General features: G+C 31.8%; 2 protein-coding genes across 2 annotated transcripts in view; both read right to left on the bottom strand.

The window, feature by feature from the left end:
* LOC108905810 (disco-interacting protein 2) overlaps positions 1-19889 on the bottom strand; it is a 536129-nt gene that overhangs the window by 467144 nt on the left and 49096 nt on the right. The window lies entirely within an intron of this gene.
* On the bottom strand, positions 14689-17087 carry LOC111691433 (protein OSCP1-like). Its single transcript, XM_023454245.1, has 2 exons — positions 16831-17087; positions 14689-15185 (listed from the first exon to the last, which is right to left on the bottom strand). Exons 1-2 carry the CDS (start codon positions 16940-16942, stop codon positions 14689-14691), a joined length of 609 nt encoding a protein of 202 aa, XP_023310013.1. The 5' UTR covers positions 16943-17087.

Genomic DNA, 19889 nt, shown 5'->3' with positions numbered 1-19889 from the left:
TGGAAACCTAATAGCAGGTGCTGTGCCCAAGTGCGTTCTGACTCAAATTATAGCGTGGACCATCATTCAGAGTCTGGCTACAACGTGCCGAAGGACGATAAAGATACTAATCGAGATCCGCAGCTAACTGCCACGATAGCCCGAAATATTTTGCCAAATAGAAACGCCTATCTTGCTGTACCACGTTAATAAGTTTATAGTAGGATCGTATTCGATGCATAGTAGAGCAAAAAATTGTCGGAAAAGGGATTTTTGTAGGAACAGGGTGCCATACGTGAACTGATCCCTTTATCCCTTCATAATGCACAAATTATTCAATTTCTAAACCCCTTAAAACCGTACTGCACTGGATTCCTTGACAGGCAATGATTTATTACTTTGCATCGAATATGATCCTACTATAGTTAGTACCGTCTACAAGATACAGCGTTATTGAGTTATTGAAATATAGCGTTATCGCATTACGATATGACGATATCGCGGGGTTACAGATATTACCCCTGACCAGAAGCAACTCTCGTTCGAGCCCTCGTTTGAACATTAAATTCGCTTGGGTGAATACATCGACGAAATATTGCGTGAGAGGTCTTTCCACAAAAAAAAATTTATAATGCCTTAAGGCCGATTCTCATATATGCCTCAAAGCGCTTTATTACGCTTCACTTCAATCTGGCGACAAAATGTCGATTTTAATTATTTGCATGCTTTCTTATGTAGTCTGTTCTCACTTACGCACGCTCCGCTTAGCGTCACTGGAATTGATTCGTCGAATAATCTAGCTCGACAACTTTTCCACAGGCTAATGCCGCAATATATGCGCAAACTGTAGAAAATTTTACCTAGTTAATTATTATTATTAATAAAAAACAAACTCCATAAGATAGCTAGGTCTGTTACACATTAAAAAGAATTTTACTTTTAAAATAATTTAGTGAGAGAGCATTAACAACCTCAGTACAACTGTTCCATGAGGCAAAAATAAAAAATAAAAGGTCATTTAGAGGTCAAAATGAAAATTTTAAATGGAATCGTATACTTTTGAGCCCGGAAATGGTAAAAGCAGAAAATTTTACGTTCGAATTTGACCTTGACCATGACCTTCAAGGTCATTTAGAGGTCAACCTGAAAATTTCATATGCAACCATATATTTTTGACCCCGGAACGGATCTAATATGTTGGACTAAAAATTTGATTCAAAAAGTTTTCAAATTGACCTGTAAACGACCTCCAAGTTACAGTCAAGATCACCGTTTGATTGCTTACTTTTAACCCTAACATCTCGGAATTTTTCCACTATGAGAACCTTCGGAGACAAGTCAAAAATATACGGTTCCATTTAAAATTTTCAGGTTGACCTCTAAATGACCTTCAAGGTCATGGTCAAGGTCACCGTTGAATTGCTCATTCAAAACCCTGCAACTTTTGTCCTAATCATCTTTTTGTTTGAGCAGTATTGTCTGAGATGGAGGGGGAGTTTAAACTTTTTGAACACCCTTATATTGATTGGTTTGATCAGGATAGGTCATCAGACATAACAATTTTGTGAGTTAATCACGGGAACAACTATATTATTGTGAAATAAACAGGACCAGGAAATCTAGCCCGAAAATGACCATTTCATGCATAATTCTTCGATCAGGCTGATTTTGTATGAGCAGATAGTAAAAATAGTGTAGAATAATATGTGCCGTATCCGCAAGCTGAAAAAGGCGGGCGACATTGTTTAAACGTTGATCAAACATTAGAAATTTACGCTTATCGACTGTAACTTTTTTTTCTGACGGTTCTACAGAGAAATGGTAAAATACTTCTTTGTTCCTCTTTAAAAGATCTACAAAACGACATCTCGAGCATCAAAAAATATCAATCCGGTCAAAAGTTACTTGCAAAAAACCGCCAATTATGCCATTTTAAATAAACAATAATAAATCGCGATGTTATCACAGAGGCTTTTTCGGATAACACTCAATTATTCCTCACTGCAGACAAATAATTTATGCGAAAGCCGGAATCCGTAAGAGGATTATTTCGCGAGTTATGGCTTTATAAACAGATTAACTAATTAATGATCCGTACAAATCTACCCGAAGTCGCGCCAATTTTTTTATTGGTAGATTCTTGAAAAAGTTATGGAAATGCAAATTACTGCATTTCTAAATGCCAACGATGTCCTTCCGGAAAAACAATCTGGTTTTAGGCGTGGATATAGCTGTTCAACTGCTCTTTCTGATTTGACAGATGATATTTTTAAGTCAAGAGATAATAGTGAAGCTATGGTACTGGTCCTGTTGGATTATAGTAAGGCGTTTGACACTCTTAATCACGATATACTCAATTCAATTTTTCATTATACAGGGTGATACAGAATTTATCCAAAAAAAAATCTGGATGTACAGGGGACCCTTACAAATACAATTTTGTAAAGAAAAAATCAAAAAAGGCAGTTCGAAAATGATTTAAAAATACACTTCTGCACGGCACTGGAAACTGGTCTACTGTAAAACCTGACCTCGCACAATGCGACTGGCATGACGGTGTCATAAAAACGGACAAAAACTTTCGCAAGGAAAGAAATATGTAAATAGAATTTTATCGCACCTATTTTATATCAGCAAATTCAAGTGCTTTTGCCTTTATTAATTAATAAAATTAATTTGTGTTTTTAAATAATAAAATCATTTGACATACCCGATGTTACAACAATTGTTCAAAATTTTATCCACCAATGTGTAAACACATTTGGGTCCGTTGTACTCAGTTTCTAGGAACTAACACAAATGTTGTCTTGTTTCACCATAAAACAAATGCTTCACCATAAATTAAAACGATATCCATCAACTCCGAGTTGCAGCTTTTGACAGTAACTACCCATTTTTGACACTAACTACTAAAAACATATTGTAAACACCACAGATAACAGGTAAATATCGCAACGACGATTGCAAAATCCGAATTCAGTATTCGTAGTCGCTGAGGTACGTGGCGAATGACGCTAGAGACTATAGTTGTCCAGCTATGTAGTAGTTGAATGTACTATAACTTCAATATTTTTTTCTCGGAAACTAAGGATTTTACAAAAATTTTTTTGCGATATTGATTCCATTTCTCATGCTGCATCTATTCCCAAATTTTTTTGGATAAATTGTGAATCACCCTGTATAGGTTTTACAAATCCCGCATCATCGCTAATAACCTCATTTTTTTTGTGATAGGAAGCAGCGAATATCACTCAATAATAAGTCTTCACACCTCTTGTCATGCTGTCTAGTGTGCCACAAGGAAGTATATTAGGGCCGTTGCTGTATTCTGTCTACACTTTAAATATTATCTCTGAAGTAGTCCATGCTAAGTGTAAGATTAATAATGATTTATGTAACTTAGCATCTGCGTCTAAAAATCATTTGTTAAAAATAAACCCAAAAAAATCTGCTGCCTTGATTCGCAGAAAACATATATTAAACATACCGTAAACCGGGGTGACATTGGACAATTTTGAGGTAAACACATCAATATTTTCGTTAATAATAGTTTTTATTATTTCTTTGCTTTTTGTGCATTTCAATTGATACATAACGAATACATAGACATCATGAAATTTCACAATTGATGATGCTGAAATGTATATTTTTTTGGATTTTTGTTGTCCCAACTCGCTCCGCATTTCGGGGCGAGTTTGGATAGCAAGCTGTTTAAACGCCATATATTTTGAAGTCAACATGACTAAAGAGGGACAATAGTTTACAACAATAGAACAATAATTTAGTTTTTTAAAAATAAATTATAAGTCAGAATGTATATAGAAAAAAAAACAGTTGTTTATATGTTAAAATATTTATTTTCATCATAACATAAGCATATGAAGACAACATGACACTGTGTTTGCCNTGACACTAACTACCCATTTTTGACACTAACTACTAAAAACATATTGTAAACACCACAGATAACAGGTAAATATCGCAACGACGATTGCAAAATCCGAATTCAGTATTCGTAGTCGCTGAGGTACGTGGCGAATGACGCTAGAGACTATAGTTGTCCAGCTATGTAGTGGTTGAATGTACTATAACTTCAATATTTTTTTTCTCGGAAACTATAAGGATTTTACAATTTTTTTTTGCGATATTGATTCCATTTCTCATGCTGCATCTATTCCCAAATTTTTTTGGATAAATTGTGAATCACCCTGTATAGGTTTTACGAATCCCGCATCATCGCTAATAACCTCATTTCTTTGTGATAGGAAGCAGCGAGTATCACTCAATAATAAGTCTTCACAACCTCTTGTCATGCTGTCTGGTGTGCAACAAGGAAGTATATTAGGGCCGTTGCTGTATTCTGTCTACACTTTAAATATTATTAAATCGTTGGTTTATTGTAAATATCATATTATGTATGCCGATGATAAACAGCTTTACTATTCTTTTAGTCCCTCTGAAGTAGTCCATGCTAATTTTAAGATTAATAATAACACAGGCCGACAAAATTAAAAAAAAAATTCCAGAAATAAGACACTATGCTTCCGAAGGCATTTGGCGCGCTGAATCCGAATCTGGCCTCAGAATTGATCCATCACCCTTGGTGAAAAAAAATTTTTTCGCCAAGTTACATAACCTTGAAAATAGCAAAAATACGTGTTTTTTGCACTTTTAGGTTAGAATATCTCGGAATCCTAGGGTGATGGATCAATTATGAGGCCAGATTCGGATTCAGCGCGCCAAATGCTTTCGGAAACGTAGTGTCTGATCTCTGGAATTTTTTCCTTGTTGGCCTGTGTAATTTATGTAACTTAGCATCTGCGTCTAAAAATCAATTGTTAAAAATAAACCCAAAAAAATCTGCTGCCTTGATTCGCAGAAAACATATATTAAACATACCGTAAACCGGGGTGACATTGGACAATTTTTGAGGTTGAGTTTCAATATTTTCGTTAATAATAGTTTTTATTATTTCTTTGCTTTTTGTGCATTTCAATTGATACATAACGAATACATAGACATCACATCACATACATAGATTTCACAATTGATGATGCTGAAATGTATATTTTTTTGGATTTTTGTTGTCCCAACTCGCTCCGCACTTCGGGGCTAGTTTGGATAGCTGTTTAAACGCCATATATTTTGAAGTCAACATGACTAAAGAGTAAGATAGGACAATAATATAGTTTTTAAAAAATAAATTATAAGTCAGAATGTATATAGAAAAAAAAAACAGTTGTTTATATGTTAAAATATTTATTTTCATCATAACATAAGCATATGAAGACANACTAAGCTCCTATCTTCAAGCTAGATTCAAATGGACTTGCTTGGTGCGATTAACCCGAATGGTAAAAATAGTAGAAATACGGTAACATTTTGGAAAACTTTCTTACATCAAACTATTTTGGCTTACCTTCAACTGTGTATCATTTTCTAAGGACTTTTTTCTGAATTCAAACATTTTGATGATTATGTGACAGCATTTTTCACAAATACTCTGCGATACAGCATCCGTGGTAGAGATCTGTAACAAAACGAAATAAAGATATCATGAATAGAATATAGAGCAAAAGGAAAATGGTAGGAGTAATATAGTATACAAGCCAGAGATATACTGCGAAATATAAATTCTGAAAATAGTAAGTAATACTTGAATAATATCGAGTAATATTCGAGAAATACTAAGTAATATATGAATAATACTTCAGTAATGTACTCAAGTAATTATTTACCTACAGTTGTTTATGTTAGCGTGGCTAAATCAATTGACCGGGGGCCCGCGCCTGGTCTTTTTGTTATTTGGGTAACTTAAGTAATATTTTAGTTATAATTAGAATAATACCGAGAAATAATTGTACTTAATCGTGTTAGTATACAAATTTTGGTGAGCGGTATTCCCCTCATTATGCAGGGTGTTAACTTTGAGTGGGGGCCATATTTATACACAGGCTTCCTTTGACCTTTAGAAACACATCAATAGTTTATTTTTTTCAAATTCCGTCGTAAAAACATTTTTTTAAACCTTTTTTGAGTAATTTTCGTACTCTGCCGCCGGAGAAGAGAGTATAACTTCAAATAACGGCGCCCTTTAGTCGCAGCGCATGCACAATTCCACACCATTCGCCGCGAGTTACTTTTGTTGAGTGGGTGTTCGGCACACAAACAGTATTTAACAAGTACTTAGCAAAAAACTCAAGCAGTCATCAATAATGATAAATGAAATACAAAATAGTCTGTCGAGGGCTTCCAGCCATGAAAAACATTCTAATTCACAGTTAGATGTACTGTCTCCAAATACGAAACAACAACTGACTCCCTTCGCTTTGTCACTGCTAATCCGCACTATCTCCCTTCACATGCACTGTAGCTTGCCTAGAATTCATGTATTTGTAATACATGAATATTACAGTGGCGGCGTACACAAGTATTAAAGTGCATCATAAAAAACTAATTATAAGTGGACTATTCTTGCAAAACTGTTTTTACAGTTTGCAAGAATTTTACAATTATGATAATAGGTAGTTAAACAATTTTTTTTATATTGTATTTCAGTGTCTATTCTATTGTGTTCCTACTGGCGTTTCATATCCTATGAAGGTTGACATGAATAAATGCTTATTATTATTATTATCATCATTATTTAACAAAAAGCTATCGAGTTCCATTGTTTCGTCTCAAAAAATGCATTTTTATAGCTAAGGGAAATTATTTAACAAATGTCCTAAGTTGCAAAATTAAATACGCCCTTAATTTATATATTTTTTAGTATTTTATTACATCTACTAAAAAAGGATAAAAAAATCTTTAATTTGAAAAAAGATTCGTCACGATTCGCTAATAAACAGCGGAGTTATGGGCTTTTTTCACTCTCGAAAAAAGTTGTCGCGTGTGTTCAAAATCGATAACGCAACTTTAGTCTTAATTTTCTCGGGATCTATAAAAGGTAATACATGGACATTAACTTTTGTTAAGCATGATCAAATATAAGTATAAAATTTACAAATTGTATCAAATACGAAGAATAAATATGTATCACCATAAATAATGCTAGTTTAACCACAAATACTTACACCATATTTAAATGTGGTTTTGTGTATGAGAATGGTGAAATTAATGTAGATATAAAGAAACATATAGATTATTTTTAAAGTTAAATGTATCGAAAGCAATTACAAGTTTTACTTATTAGGTATTTATAATCATTAAAATTTAAAAAAAATGTACTATTAACGTAACGACCACAAATATGTTTTAGAATAAACGGCCCGCTGCCTATTATTTTTCCAATGTTTGATAAAAAGAGATGCGATCCTAATGTTCTAGAGTCCAAAGTATCGTCTTAATACTAAAAGTAAGAAATAAAAATTTATTATAATAATAAAATTGCTAATTTCTTGTCAATAAATACTAGTGTGCCTTTTCCGTTTAACTTTCTCTTAATAAATTAACAGTAATGTCAAGTACAAATCTCATTCTTGGCAGTACTTTAAAGGCTATAACTTTAATTATCCAATAAAAAATTTACTAATTCCTGTGTTTTTATTATATTATTATTTTACAATTTCATTAAAAACAATTTGAACATTGAAATACGAGTATATCGGGCTGACTGTTTTATTTAATAAATAAGTATGCAAAATGAATAGCCACTAATTTTATCTTTAAATGGGGTGAGCACTAAATGTTTTTTTTCGGTGTAACCGTAATAGCTGGGTCCTATCAAAAAAGTTTCAGATAGTTATAGAGTAACAAGAAAAAAATAAACTGGTGACGATTTCATATAACCTTAAGCTTCAAGGTCAAATCAAGAACAACTTGTAAATATTAAATGGAACAGCATGTTTTTTATTCTAAATTTTAAGTCCGAATATGGCGTCAGAAAATTTTTCTTGTATGTGTTTGCAGGTCATCGGAGTCAAACACATTATTCCTCTGAATAATTCGAAAACTATGTTTCAAGAAAAATTTGTAGAATTTTTATTGGCAAATTAGATGGTGACCTTGGCTTTGACCTTCACCACAGGTTGAACTGAGGTCAACTTATTTATGTCAGCAACAGCGCCACATTTTACGTCGGAATCAAATAATTTTTCTAGGATGTCCTTGTAAGTCATTTCATTTCACAAAAAATAATGGTTATAAAGTAACATAATTTAATAGATGCACTTAATAAAGCTTGACAGTAATTTTGAAATGTAACACATTGTCAGATTAATAATTAAAATTTGACGATATGACAATTCTGGACACTGATATCCAATCAGGTGTTAGGTCAGTTATTCGGACGTAAAATTTAACGCTCTATCGACTCCTGGAATAAAAATTGTTTGACCTTGAAACTTAAGTCAAGGTTAAATCTAACATATCACCAGCATATTGGTTTCTTGATATCCTACAACTTTTATGTGAAGCTTTTTTGATAGGATTCCTGAAAAAAATGTTCGGGGGTTCGAGTCTTTTTTTGGGATATTCTATTGTACTTACATTATGAGAGCAACGGCAATTTTGATTACATGTAGACATAGAATGGAACAATACATTTAAAAAAATTAAAATGTGATACAGGTAAACATTCGAATACGATTACATATTTAACCTTTTAAAATTTAGTTAAAAAGTTATGTAATAGATGCCAATCTACAGGTATTCTTGATGCTCAAAGGATAAATATTCTGATCGACAGATTAATCGGGAACGGACATCTTTTTATCACATTTTAATGAAAATCGATAAGTATCTACCAAACAAAAAGAAATTGCGTCTCTAACTGGTTTTTACTGTAAATGATCGCATTTATTGATTAGATTTTTCTATACAATAGAAATAAATTATTGCCGAAATAAAACAATCGGTGACGCGATATCGCTAGTGCGGAAGCAACAAAACTGTGTCACATGCCATACAGACCGAGAAACAATCCAATTACTGCATGAATCATTTCCTGGTAGTGTAATTTCCCGTATTGATGATCAGAATTGACGGCCCAGATCATGCAATTTAACGCTGTTGGTCTTTTTTCTTTGGGGTTTCTTCAAGTCCAAGGTTTATGCCAACAAACCCACGACCATTCACGCAGTGAAGGCGGAAATTGAGCGCCGTGCCAACGAAATTCAGTCGCATTTATTCAAAATGGTATTGGAAAATTTCGACAAAAAAGTGCGTATGTTCCAAAGTATAGTTTGTGAATCAATAAAAAACTTATAATTTTTAATTAAAAACCTGTGTTTTCTATCAAAATGACCTCTTGCATGAATTTTGAAACACCATTTATAACCATAAACTAATTTCTGCGGACGCCGCTGTTAGAGGGTTAATATCAACATGTGTGACAAATAGCTGTATCTCGCATAAAAATATGCGTTAATCATATTCTTAGAAATCCGAAGCAATGTCTGTGGCTTGACTGAAATTTTTATATTATCAGAATTAATAACTGTAATTGCAATTTCATGGAAAATGTTACGAAATACATTTTACACAATACATAATTGTTTGGAGTGTCAATTAAATTGTTAATTAACATTTCGAAATTAATTAAGTGCAAATTTTTGCTAACTTTAATTCAGCTGTACTAAAATTAGCCGTTTGTAAGAAAGGCTGCCCGAAAAATTGAACAATGTCACCAATAAAGTACGTAATATTTGGGAAAAATTTTTGTTATATGAAATTTTTTTTTGTCAATCTTTTTTGCTTAAAAAATAATTCCAAAGAAGTTTTAGAAATCTGTGGTAATAAAACATGTGGAAACGGTAACTTCCCGTAAAAAGGGAGATATAAGGTAAATGAAAATATTCTACTCATGACGTTTACTAAAAAAAAATTTTTCAGGAAAAATTTTCTGTGTTAGAAAAAAGTTAGTAGTAGGCTTTATCTTTAAAATTTGACAATTGGCCAAGTAAATTTTACTTCACTTCTCTCCTAATTCTACAAAAAGAAAACAAGTACCTAGGTAGTTTTTAAGCGAATATGTATTGTATTAAGTAAAAAACACAAATAAATAATAAAAAATAATAATTGATATTTTTTCAACAACAATCAGAGGCAATTGTTGAAACAAAATAATTTTATAACTAACTGACAAGTTTGAAAGATAAATTTATTGCCTTTTCGAATATTTTCTAATAAACACCGTTAAAATCTTGTTTCAGTTAATACGGTTATTCTTGAAAACCATAAAGTTTTTTAAAATTTAACAAGAGTAAAATATTTTTTTTAAATTACATTCTGCTGTAAATTAATATTATTATTTTTCAATTCGGTCAATGAAAAAAAAGTTCGGTACAATTTTAGGGGTCAAACAAGACCAGTAATAAACCTAAATCATGTACCAAATTTGGTTCTTCTGCGATAAAGTGTTGCAGATATTAATTTTTTTCGAAATTTAGGGCCCCACGTTGGGGGCTAATAACTCCTCAGGGGTGCAACTTTGTATATAGGTAAGTTTGATTAAATTACAATATTTTGCAGGATTTGAATTGTGCATATTTTTATTTCGAAGTGTTGGTAACATTGTGCAGGGTTACATGTTGTAGTAAACACGTTGCGGTTAGACAAAAAAGAGCGTTGTACGACGGATGAGTGAGTGAAGGTTGTGAAAATTCATTAAAAGTAAGGAGAGTATGTAGCTGAGACTGTGCGCAAAAAGTTTCTATATTTCTTTGTCAAATTTATTAGTTGTTTTCGAATTTCGAAATTTACTTTAAATTTAAAAAAATAACACAAAAGTGACAAATTATTTTAGTGACTGTTTTTAAGTACCTACGCCACTATTTGACTGATTTGTATACCAACTTGATGACATTTTGCGCATAATTAAACAAATCATAAATTCAAGTTTTATCAATCTACTTTAAACATCTTCAGAAATATTTGAATAAGAATTTTGGTTAATTCTTCAATACTTTGTTCCTCGAAAACAAGTTCTAAGTACGAACTATATCTACATAAACGTTTTTCTCTCTCTTCTATGGAGTATTAAACTTTGACTACAAAAACTTGACTCGCCCTATAGATACGAATTTTTGTCATTTTATTAATAATGATACAGACATGCAAGTATGAATCGCATCCAATTCTAGATAAATGAGAAACGACCGCCCCGTTAATTTTTTTTACGGTCGAACGCCTGTTTTCGTTTCCATCCATTCTTTTGTCTACAGCGGATACACACTGCTGAGTTCTTTGTACTCTATTTACTTTTTGTCGTTCCTATAGACACAACGCTATTGCACACTTAAAACGATAATGCAAATATGTAGCCAGCTGAAAGAAGTCTAGAGTTTTGTACGATGTTTTACATTTCACATTTTCTGATTATTATACTCGTAACTACAAGGGCAAGGTTCGTATTCCTAAGGGACGAAAGTAATTGGTCCCAAAAAACTAGCTGTAAAAGAAAATGAATGTATATTTCCCAAAACTGGTAAACTGGTAAATTTTAAATGTATTTATTATAATTTTTAATAAAGAATACATGTATCCATCGGATCGTTTGTATGCAGATGCTGGGCTATTTGATATTAGACAATTGTATTTCTATAAAATAAATATCAGATACCATTTTACAAAACCTGAAATATGCTTACCGATTCATGGGTATAACACCAGACACAAACACAACTCCAATACACCTTTTATGTCGAAAACTATTCGTCAAAAGTTACACTTATTTAGCTCCGAAGATTTATAACACATTTCCAACTGATGCTAAAATGATTACGAGTACGAGTATTTATTGAAAAAAAAAAACGTTAAAAAATGTATATTTTATATGCCCAGAAAAACAATTCGCGATATTTTTGAATCTAGAATCAGTTGATTAGTTATTGCATAAATACTTTTTTATTATCGATACTATAAAAAATATTATTATTACTATTATTTGTTGAACATTGTATGTGTATATGTATTTTAATCTAAATGGTTTGTCTAAATAATGTAATGTGATATATTACAATTGTTATGAGATTGATAGGTGAATATTTTTGTTTGTCTATATAGATTTTTTGTTTTCTCATGTTTTATTGTTGTTCTTTTATTTAATTATTCTTATCGTTAGTAATTATATGTTATTGTTTAATTCCAAAACAAGTGTTATTCATTTTTGGATATCTATTTTGTTTATTTACTTGTATTTCAAGTTTATGTGAAATTAACCTCTTCCATTTTTATCGTAGAATTTACTGTACCCATAATTTATTTTTAGTGGAAATTGTAATTTCATAATTAAATAAATAAACATCTTAATTTATTAAAAGAACGGAAAAAGAACTAATCAAATAAATACATACCTACATCCCAGATTTACGAGTATGAATACAAAATAATTACTCTTAATATTTGATAGTTTTCGTCTAGAAGCAGAAAAAGTAAGCATCCGTGGATTCGATTTGATGTTAAACATTTCTTTGCGCAGGACATTTTGCTTTAAAAAAATGTTTAGGAAACCACCCTCATAGCGCAACTCCTACCAGGAGCTCGAGTGTGATCTTTTGGTTAGATACTCAGGAGGCCAAGCAACCCTGAAAAAATCATCCTGTTTGGAATATTTTTTGCGGTCCCTATAAGCCGAGTACAACTTTATTGGATTAAATGCGCATTAATTTCGGTAGACAAAGTTATCTGATATTGGCCTCTCAGGATGTCGGTACAAACGTTTTGGATGGCTCCTCCTGTGTCCACAAAACGGTTTCTTTTCATCGGAATATGCGTTTTTCCGAAAAGGTTAAAGTCGCACGGTGCCAAATTCGGCGAATACGGGGAGTGGTTAATAGTCAAAATGTGATTTTTACTCAAAAAATCGGTCACAACTGTATATTGATGAGATGGCGCATTATCGTGCAATAAACGCCTTCCTTCTGCGCGATATTATGGACGAATACGACGAATACGATGACCAAACGCTTCTAAACGCCAAAATAGAACTCTGTGGACAATACCCTTAGAATCGTAAAGGCTAATCAACATTGTCTTCATTTCTGACTTCTCCAACCGATATGTTTTGGGTTGTGGCTCTGGCGCATTCCATTCGGTACTATGGTGCTTGGTTTCTAGATCATATTGAAAACATCACGTTTCATCACCAGTCACAATGTTGTAAAGGAAGTTTTTAACCATTTCGACCTCCTTGATGAAGTCATTTGAATGTTGAATTCTCAGCAATTTTTAGCCGTCAGTTAACTTGTGCTTAACAAATCGTAGGTACACTCTTTTTGGTAGCCCAAATGTTCGGCCAAAATGTGACAATTTGATGTTTTTGAGATGCCCAATTCTAATTCCATGAAAGATTTTGGCTGATCTTTGAAGAATTCGCGGTTGGCCAACATGCTGCTCATCATTTATGTATTTTTCACGACCGATTTCAAACCGAGTTCATGAACTCTCTTATGGGATAAACAATCATCACCATAAACTTGGTTCATCAATTGAAGTGTCGTTATAAGTTTTACCAAGTTTAAAACAAAACTTGATATTAGCTCTTTGTTCTATTTCGAAATGATAATACGGACAAAATTACATAACAATTTAGTAAACAAAGCTAGGATCACGCGTCGGCCGAACTCATCGGACATAGATCAGTTTCGGACTAGTTAGGTCTAATCAGTATGCCACAGGTGAGACAGCACTTTTTGACCAAATTGAAGATCTTAGTCATTAAGTAGCAATGACCACCAGATGCAGGATTGACTATATTTTTCACATTTTAAAAGGCAAAAAGCAGTTTCAGATACACTGAAAGAAATCCACCAAGTGAGGGGCTCTACTAAGATATTTTAGCTAAGAAGGTAAAATTTTTGCTGTCACAGAAAAAAGTTCATGCTGCCACAAGTAAGTACGTTTTGCTGAAACGTGTTTGCTACCGCAACAAAAAAAGTCTTGTGGCTATATGATAGTTCAGTTGAAATTTTATTTTAGTCGACTGTCTATCTGTCCCAAGTGAGTTGCTTTGCTTCGGTAAGTGAATGTACTTTTTTAGAATTGATCCAATTCGGGTTAATCAGTCCTTATTTGTAACAAATTAAGGCTCACTTACTGTAACCGAGGCCTCACTTAATAATTTCCAGAATAAACCGGAATTCGACTCAGTGCGCATGCGCGATTACGCGTGCCTTATGCTGACCATGGCTTCGCCCATAGAGAAGTTAGAAGTTTCGCCATTTTGCTGTAACACGTAACACAGGATATAAATTCGTCAATCATTAGTCGTTGGGTCCTTTGTAATAAATAGATGTTTTGTCATCGAGTGTCGAGTCAGTTTTCAGTTGTCTAACAACTGCCAGAAAGTTTTCAATTTGGTATTTGCGTAGGTAACTCTCTTGGCGCCTATTTAATGCAGATGTTTTGTTACGGTTAATGGATTTTTACTAACCATAGCAAAGAAATTCTGTCAGTGCATAATTCTAGAACTATTTATTTGGATTTATGGATTTTTTTTAAGAAAGGGGTAGGATAGAATTATTTCACTTTTATTGAAGTGAAGTGATAATGTTAGTTAAAACAGATGATTATTCTTTTAGGAATGTCACTACATGCAGTTATCGAATTTACAAAATATGTACTCACTATGCCACATAATATGAATAGATCCTTTTCCAACATTTAATACGTACAGCAGGGTGTTCAAGCACATACAGATTTCATCATATTTCCATAATTTTTTAGATAATTCATACAGAATTTTTAATGATTCATGCCTTTTCCGACTTACTTACCCAAATTCCTAAGCATTTCTTCAGCAATAGGATCTAGATTGTTAACTACAAAATTCCCGTCCATATTCTGCAACCCCATTCTCAGCAGGAGAGAAACCCTAACATTATAATTCTTGAGCCAAAAAAGTACATCTTCATGCAGGGCAGTTTTTTCCTTTTGATCCAAAATCTTATTGAAGTTTTCAACCAAATTTTGGACCCTGAGCAGTTGCTGATGAGTATCTGGATTGATGATGTAGCTCTCTATTTCATAGAGATGTCTTAAAGTGATTCCTATTAAATTGTCAGACATGGACACTTGCCATTTAAACACCATGGTTATGAGATCCCATAGCTTCCCCATACTTATGGGGTCCAGTCTCATCGCTGATGATTGCGTGACGTCCTCTATTATCGCACGCACGCTGTTGTGGTCGTGAGTTGTCTGAGGTTTCATCAGGTCTACTATGAGCGGTTTTGATATCAAAACAGATATGATTTCTTCCAAAACTGAAACAAGAAAGATTGGGGGAATATTAACGACGAACAAACAATAAAATAGACGGATTCTACATCAAAAAGAAAAATTAATATTTTCTTAACTTTTAGTCGAATGTGACATTTTAAAAATATGTTCAAAACACAACTAAACTAAACATAAAAATTTTATACATTTTTTTTATTTTTTGACAAGATTAGGGGGTTATAATATTTTTAAAAACTAAATTATTTTTATAAAATACTTTTTTTGTACAAATATTTCATTAATCACGCAGAAAATGATTAAATAAAATATTTGCTTTCAGATAATTTTTAGATTGTAATTAACATTTAAAATATTGAATACTATTTAAAAACGTGTTCAAAATTGGGATGGTAAACAAATAATTCTAAAGTTTACGATATATCCATGAATAAAAAATATATTATTTACATGCGGCTTATTTCCTCAGGTATTTTAAGACGTATCCTTATCTTCTCATTAATTTTGAAAGCGCACTTATTGAATGTAGAACACAAAATATTTTCCATCTCATATTTATAGAAACCTTTTTAAGATATAGTCCGCTATTAACATTTGGCCAAACATTTTATAGTTACACCCTGTAAGTACCTATAGTGTAATTAAAAATTGATATTTTTACTCCGTCACGCAATTAAGGTTACGACCAATATAAGGGTGAATTACATATAAATTCAAAATTACATTTTGTAATTAAGGGAATACAAAATACCCCACTCAAAGACGTCCAAATGTTATTTTGTGTTTCGCTTCTATTCAATCAATAGTTACATATGTATTTATCATTTTAAAACGTAAACATATACCAGAGTATTTTTGTAAACGAATTTCATCAATATTTTTTCTGTTGGAAGATATTGATTTGCCGGCGGATTGTCGTCGTGTATATATTTTTTTAAATGCATCTTTTATATTCTTACTTTTTATGATAGCATAGACGCATACTAATCAATATGTATTTATTTGCACAGGATGTTGTTAAATTTGTTGTCCTTGAATAGAAGATGATTATAGCTGTTGGTATTTAAATACCTATGTTTATGGAGTCTTGAATCGTTTTGAATAGATGGGTAAGGTTTTATATTGTTTGGAAATTAGCGATGAGTATTACTTTACCAATTTATACTATCTTACCAAGCGTACCAATATACTCAGCAAATAATAATAGATAATATATACAGATAGCATACAAAAAAGCAATCGATCTTCAATTGAATTTTTTTATTGATTCACGTGAATTTGTGGCGTACACAAAATATTGTTTGTCATCGGAGTTTACCCCTACTTTCATGAACTGTTTTCTGCCCCCGTAAAAATTCTCTTGCCTACACCACTGCTATTTGACATATAAGCCTTATTCGAAGCATGAAGCTACATATAACAGGAATTCTATAGTTATTGCTTTTGCAGAGATTGTTATAGGAAGTGTTTATACAAATGCGCGTATTTTTGTGATGTGAGATATACAAAGAATTAATAAAGCGATGCGCAATACGTACTTAACTAAATCGAGCCTTATACAAAACGAAAGAGTACAAACAAAAAAGCATCGTGCAGATTGCAGGAATTTTCGAAAAACCTGCCGGCAGAAGTGAAAAGTGGGAAGTGTGTCGTGTACAAATGTATGATCACCTAGTGTGGCCCGTTCATGAGGTATATTTTGAGCTTGCAGTCGTTGAGCAATCACGAATATCATTTCTGAGCCGAGATTTAACACAAGAATCGGTGCCACATACTGAGACATCGTGTTAAACTAACCGCCAATCGATATTTTAACCAGCTATATAGATGTCTGATACGCATAAAAATCCCCAATCACTTCCATGCCTTGTCATTCGTGAGCTTGAGCAGTATCAATGAAGTACCAACCCGCCATCTAGCGTCTTTAAATTTGAAAAGCTATTGAAGTTGAAAGCCACTGTATTGTTTTTTATGTTCTGATAACATTGCTGGAAAATAAAATCCAACTCGTATCGTCTCTCGTGTCCACTTTTCTCATTTTTACTATTATTGTAAACACTGTAGTTGAAATTTTTACTTTAGTGTATTCACCGGTAGATGATAGTTTAGTAATCAAATATTATGGACTTTACAAATATTATACAGGGTGTTGCAATATTTCATGTAGGTACATATATGTAACTACTGAAGACTTTTAGGTGAAATTAAGATGAATTAAATTTTTATTCTTTATATAGCCGCTAGACGGCCTTAAATTTGACAAAACAAAATATATTTTCAAATAAGTTGTTTTAAGTGTTTTGCCTAATAATTTAAATCAAATTTTGTACCTGGTTAATTGCCTAGCAGATGAACATAAGTTTTTGAGAGGATAACTGAATTATATATTTGAGTTAAGTGTATTTGTTCAAATGGGAACACATGACGATTCAATCAAAAAAGTATATTCACATACATTTTCTCCTATTCTAAATTCTAAATAAGGATATCTTCCCCTCAGATCTCAGAAAGGGTTGTATATTATGCAAACTATTTTTTTTCTTAATCAATACAAACAGATGTTTTCTTATTTTTCAAAAAATTTTCATAGTTCCCTTAAATTTCACCAAAGTTTAAATTTTAAATGAAAAAATTTAAATTTTAAATAAAAAAATACTACCTATATTGTATTTATCAGTTGATTTCAGTAAGAGATACGAAGTATCTTAAATGGGGGCAAAGTTGCGTAATGAAGGGACCAACATTATGCCTCTAAAAAATCAAGACTAACATGATTAGTTTTCAAAATATTTGAAAAAAACTGAAATTTTTATAAATCTGATTTTCTTTCATTTCAGCCTTGTTTGAGGTGATATTCAAAAAAGACGAACACTTTTCTCATAGCAACTTTTTGCCCTCTATGGAATGGCATAATTAATTTTTATATGTAATGTTTCGTTTTTCCAGAACCACCATCAACTTAATTTTTTTAAATACGTCCCTGGAAATTTTATTACTGCCTCAGTTCGAACCAGATTCAGATGTTTTGTCTTGAAAAATTCGTCTTCAGTGTATTTGTTCCAAATTTATCTAACTTTTTTATTTAGACTTCTATGTTTATTGAATTATCGTACACTGCAAGTGTGAAATCCATCTAGTTATTTAAACTATTACCACCGTGCATTACAATAAAACATTTATTATTATTAACTATTACCATCACCTGGTCATACATAACTCGATAAGTTGTTGCGTCAGAATCAAATTATTATTTTACAATTTTAATTTTATTATGACAAATTAATTCTTAAAAATTCATATGAACAACCAAAACGCCAAATAAATATTATACTTTAAAAAATTCAGTAAATGTTCAAAAACATTTCTGTTTTAACAAAGGTTGAAAATGAAGATTAGCGTAATATTATCGGAATGTATTATACCTGTAACCTTAACTGTGAAAGACCNTTGTACTCTATTTACTTTTTGTCGTTCCTATAGACACAACGCTATTGCACACTTAAAACGATAATGCAAATATGTAGCCAGCTGAAAGAAGTCTAGAGTTTTGTACGATGTTTTACATTTCACATTTTCTGATTATTATACTCGTAACTACAAGGGCAAGGTTCGTATTCCTAAGGGACGAAAGTAATTGGTCCCAAAAAACTAGCTGTAAAAGAAAATGAATGTATATTTCCCAAAACTGGTAAACTGGTAAATTTTAAATGTATTTATTATAATTTTTAATAAAGAATACATGTATCCATCGGATCGTTTGTATGCAGATGCTGGGCTATTTGATATTAGACAATTGTATTTCTATAAAATAAATATCAGATACCATTTTACAAAACCTGAAATATGCTTACCGATTCATGGGTATAACACCAGACACAAACACAACTCCAATACACCTTTTATGTCGAAAACTATTCGTCAAAAGTTACACTTATTTAGCTCCGAAGATTTATAACACATTTCCAACTGATGCTAAAATGATTACGAGTACTTATTTATTGAAAAAAAAAAAACGTTAAAAAATGTATATTTTATATGCCCAGAAAAACAATTCGCGATATTTTTGAATCTAGAATCAGTTGATTAGTTATTGCATAAATACTTTTTTATTATCGATACTATAAAAAATATTATTATTACTATTATTTGTTGAACATTGTGTGTGTATATGTATTTTAATCTAAATGGTTTGTCTAAATAATGTAATGTGATATATTACAATTGTTATGAGATTGATAGGTGAATATTTTTGTTTGTCTATATAGATTTTTTGTTTTCTCATGTTTTATTGTTGTTCTTTTATTTAATTATTCTTATCGTTAGTAATTATATGTTATTGTTTAATTCCAAAACAAGTGTTATTCATTTTTGGATATCTATTTTGTTTATTTACTTGTATTTCAAGTTTATGTGAAATTAACCTCTTCCATTTTTATCGTAGAATTTACTGTACCCATAATTTATTTTTAGTGGAAATTGTAATTTCATAATTAAATAAATAAACATCTTAATTTATTAAAAGAACGGAAAAAGAACTAATCAAATAAATACATACCTACATCCCAGATTTACGAGTATGAATACAAAATAATTTCTCTTAATATTTGATAGTTTTAGTCCAGAAGCAGAAAAAGTAAGCATCCGTGGATTCGATTTGATGTTAAACATTTCTTTGCGCAGGACATTTTGCTTTAAAAAAATGTTTAGGAAACCACCCCCATAGCACAACT

The sequence above is a fragment of the Anoplophora glabripennis genome, unplaced genomic scaffold (genome assembly GCF_000390285.2).
Source record: "Anoplophora glabripennis isolate ALB-LARVAE unplaced genomic scaffold, Agla_2.0 scaffold191, whole genome shotgun sequence".
Taxonomy (NCBI): domain Eukaryota; kingdom Metazoa; phylum Arthropoda; class Insecta; order Coleoptera; family Cerambycidae; genus Anoplophora; species Anoplophora glabripennis.
This window is presented reverse-complemented; position numbering and strand designations above follow the sequence as displayed.

What these genes read in the sequence shown, in the direction of transcription:
- LOC111691433 (XM_023454245.1), bottom strand. Translation starts at nt 16,942, where the DNA reads ATGTCTCAGTATGTGGCACCGATTCTTGTGTTAAATCTCGGCTCAGAA. An exon ending in TCATGAACGGGCCACACTAG is followed by an intron (nt 15,186 to 16,830) that starts GTGATCATACAT and finishes TTCTTGTTTCAG; the next exon opens with TTTTGGAAGAAATCATATCT.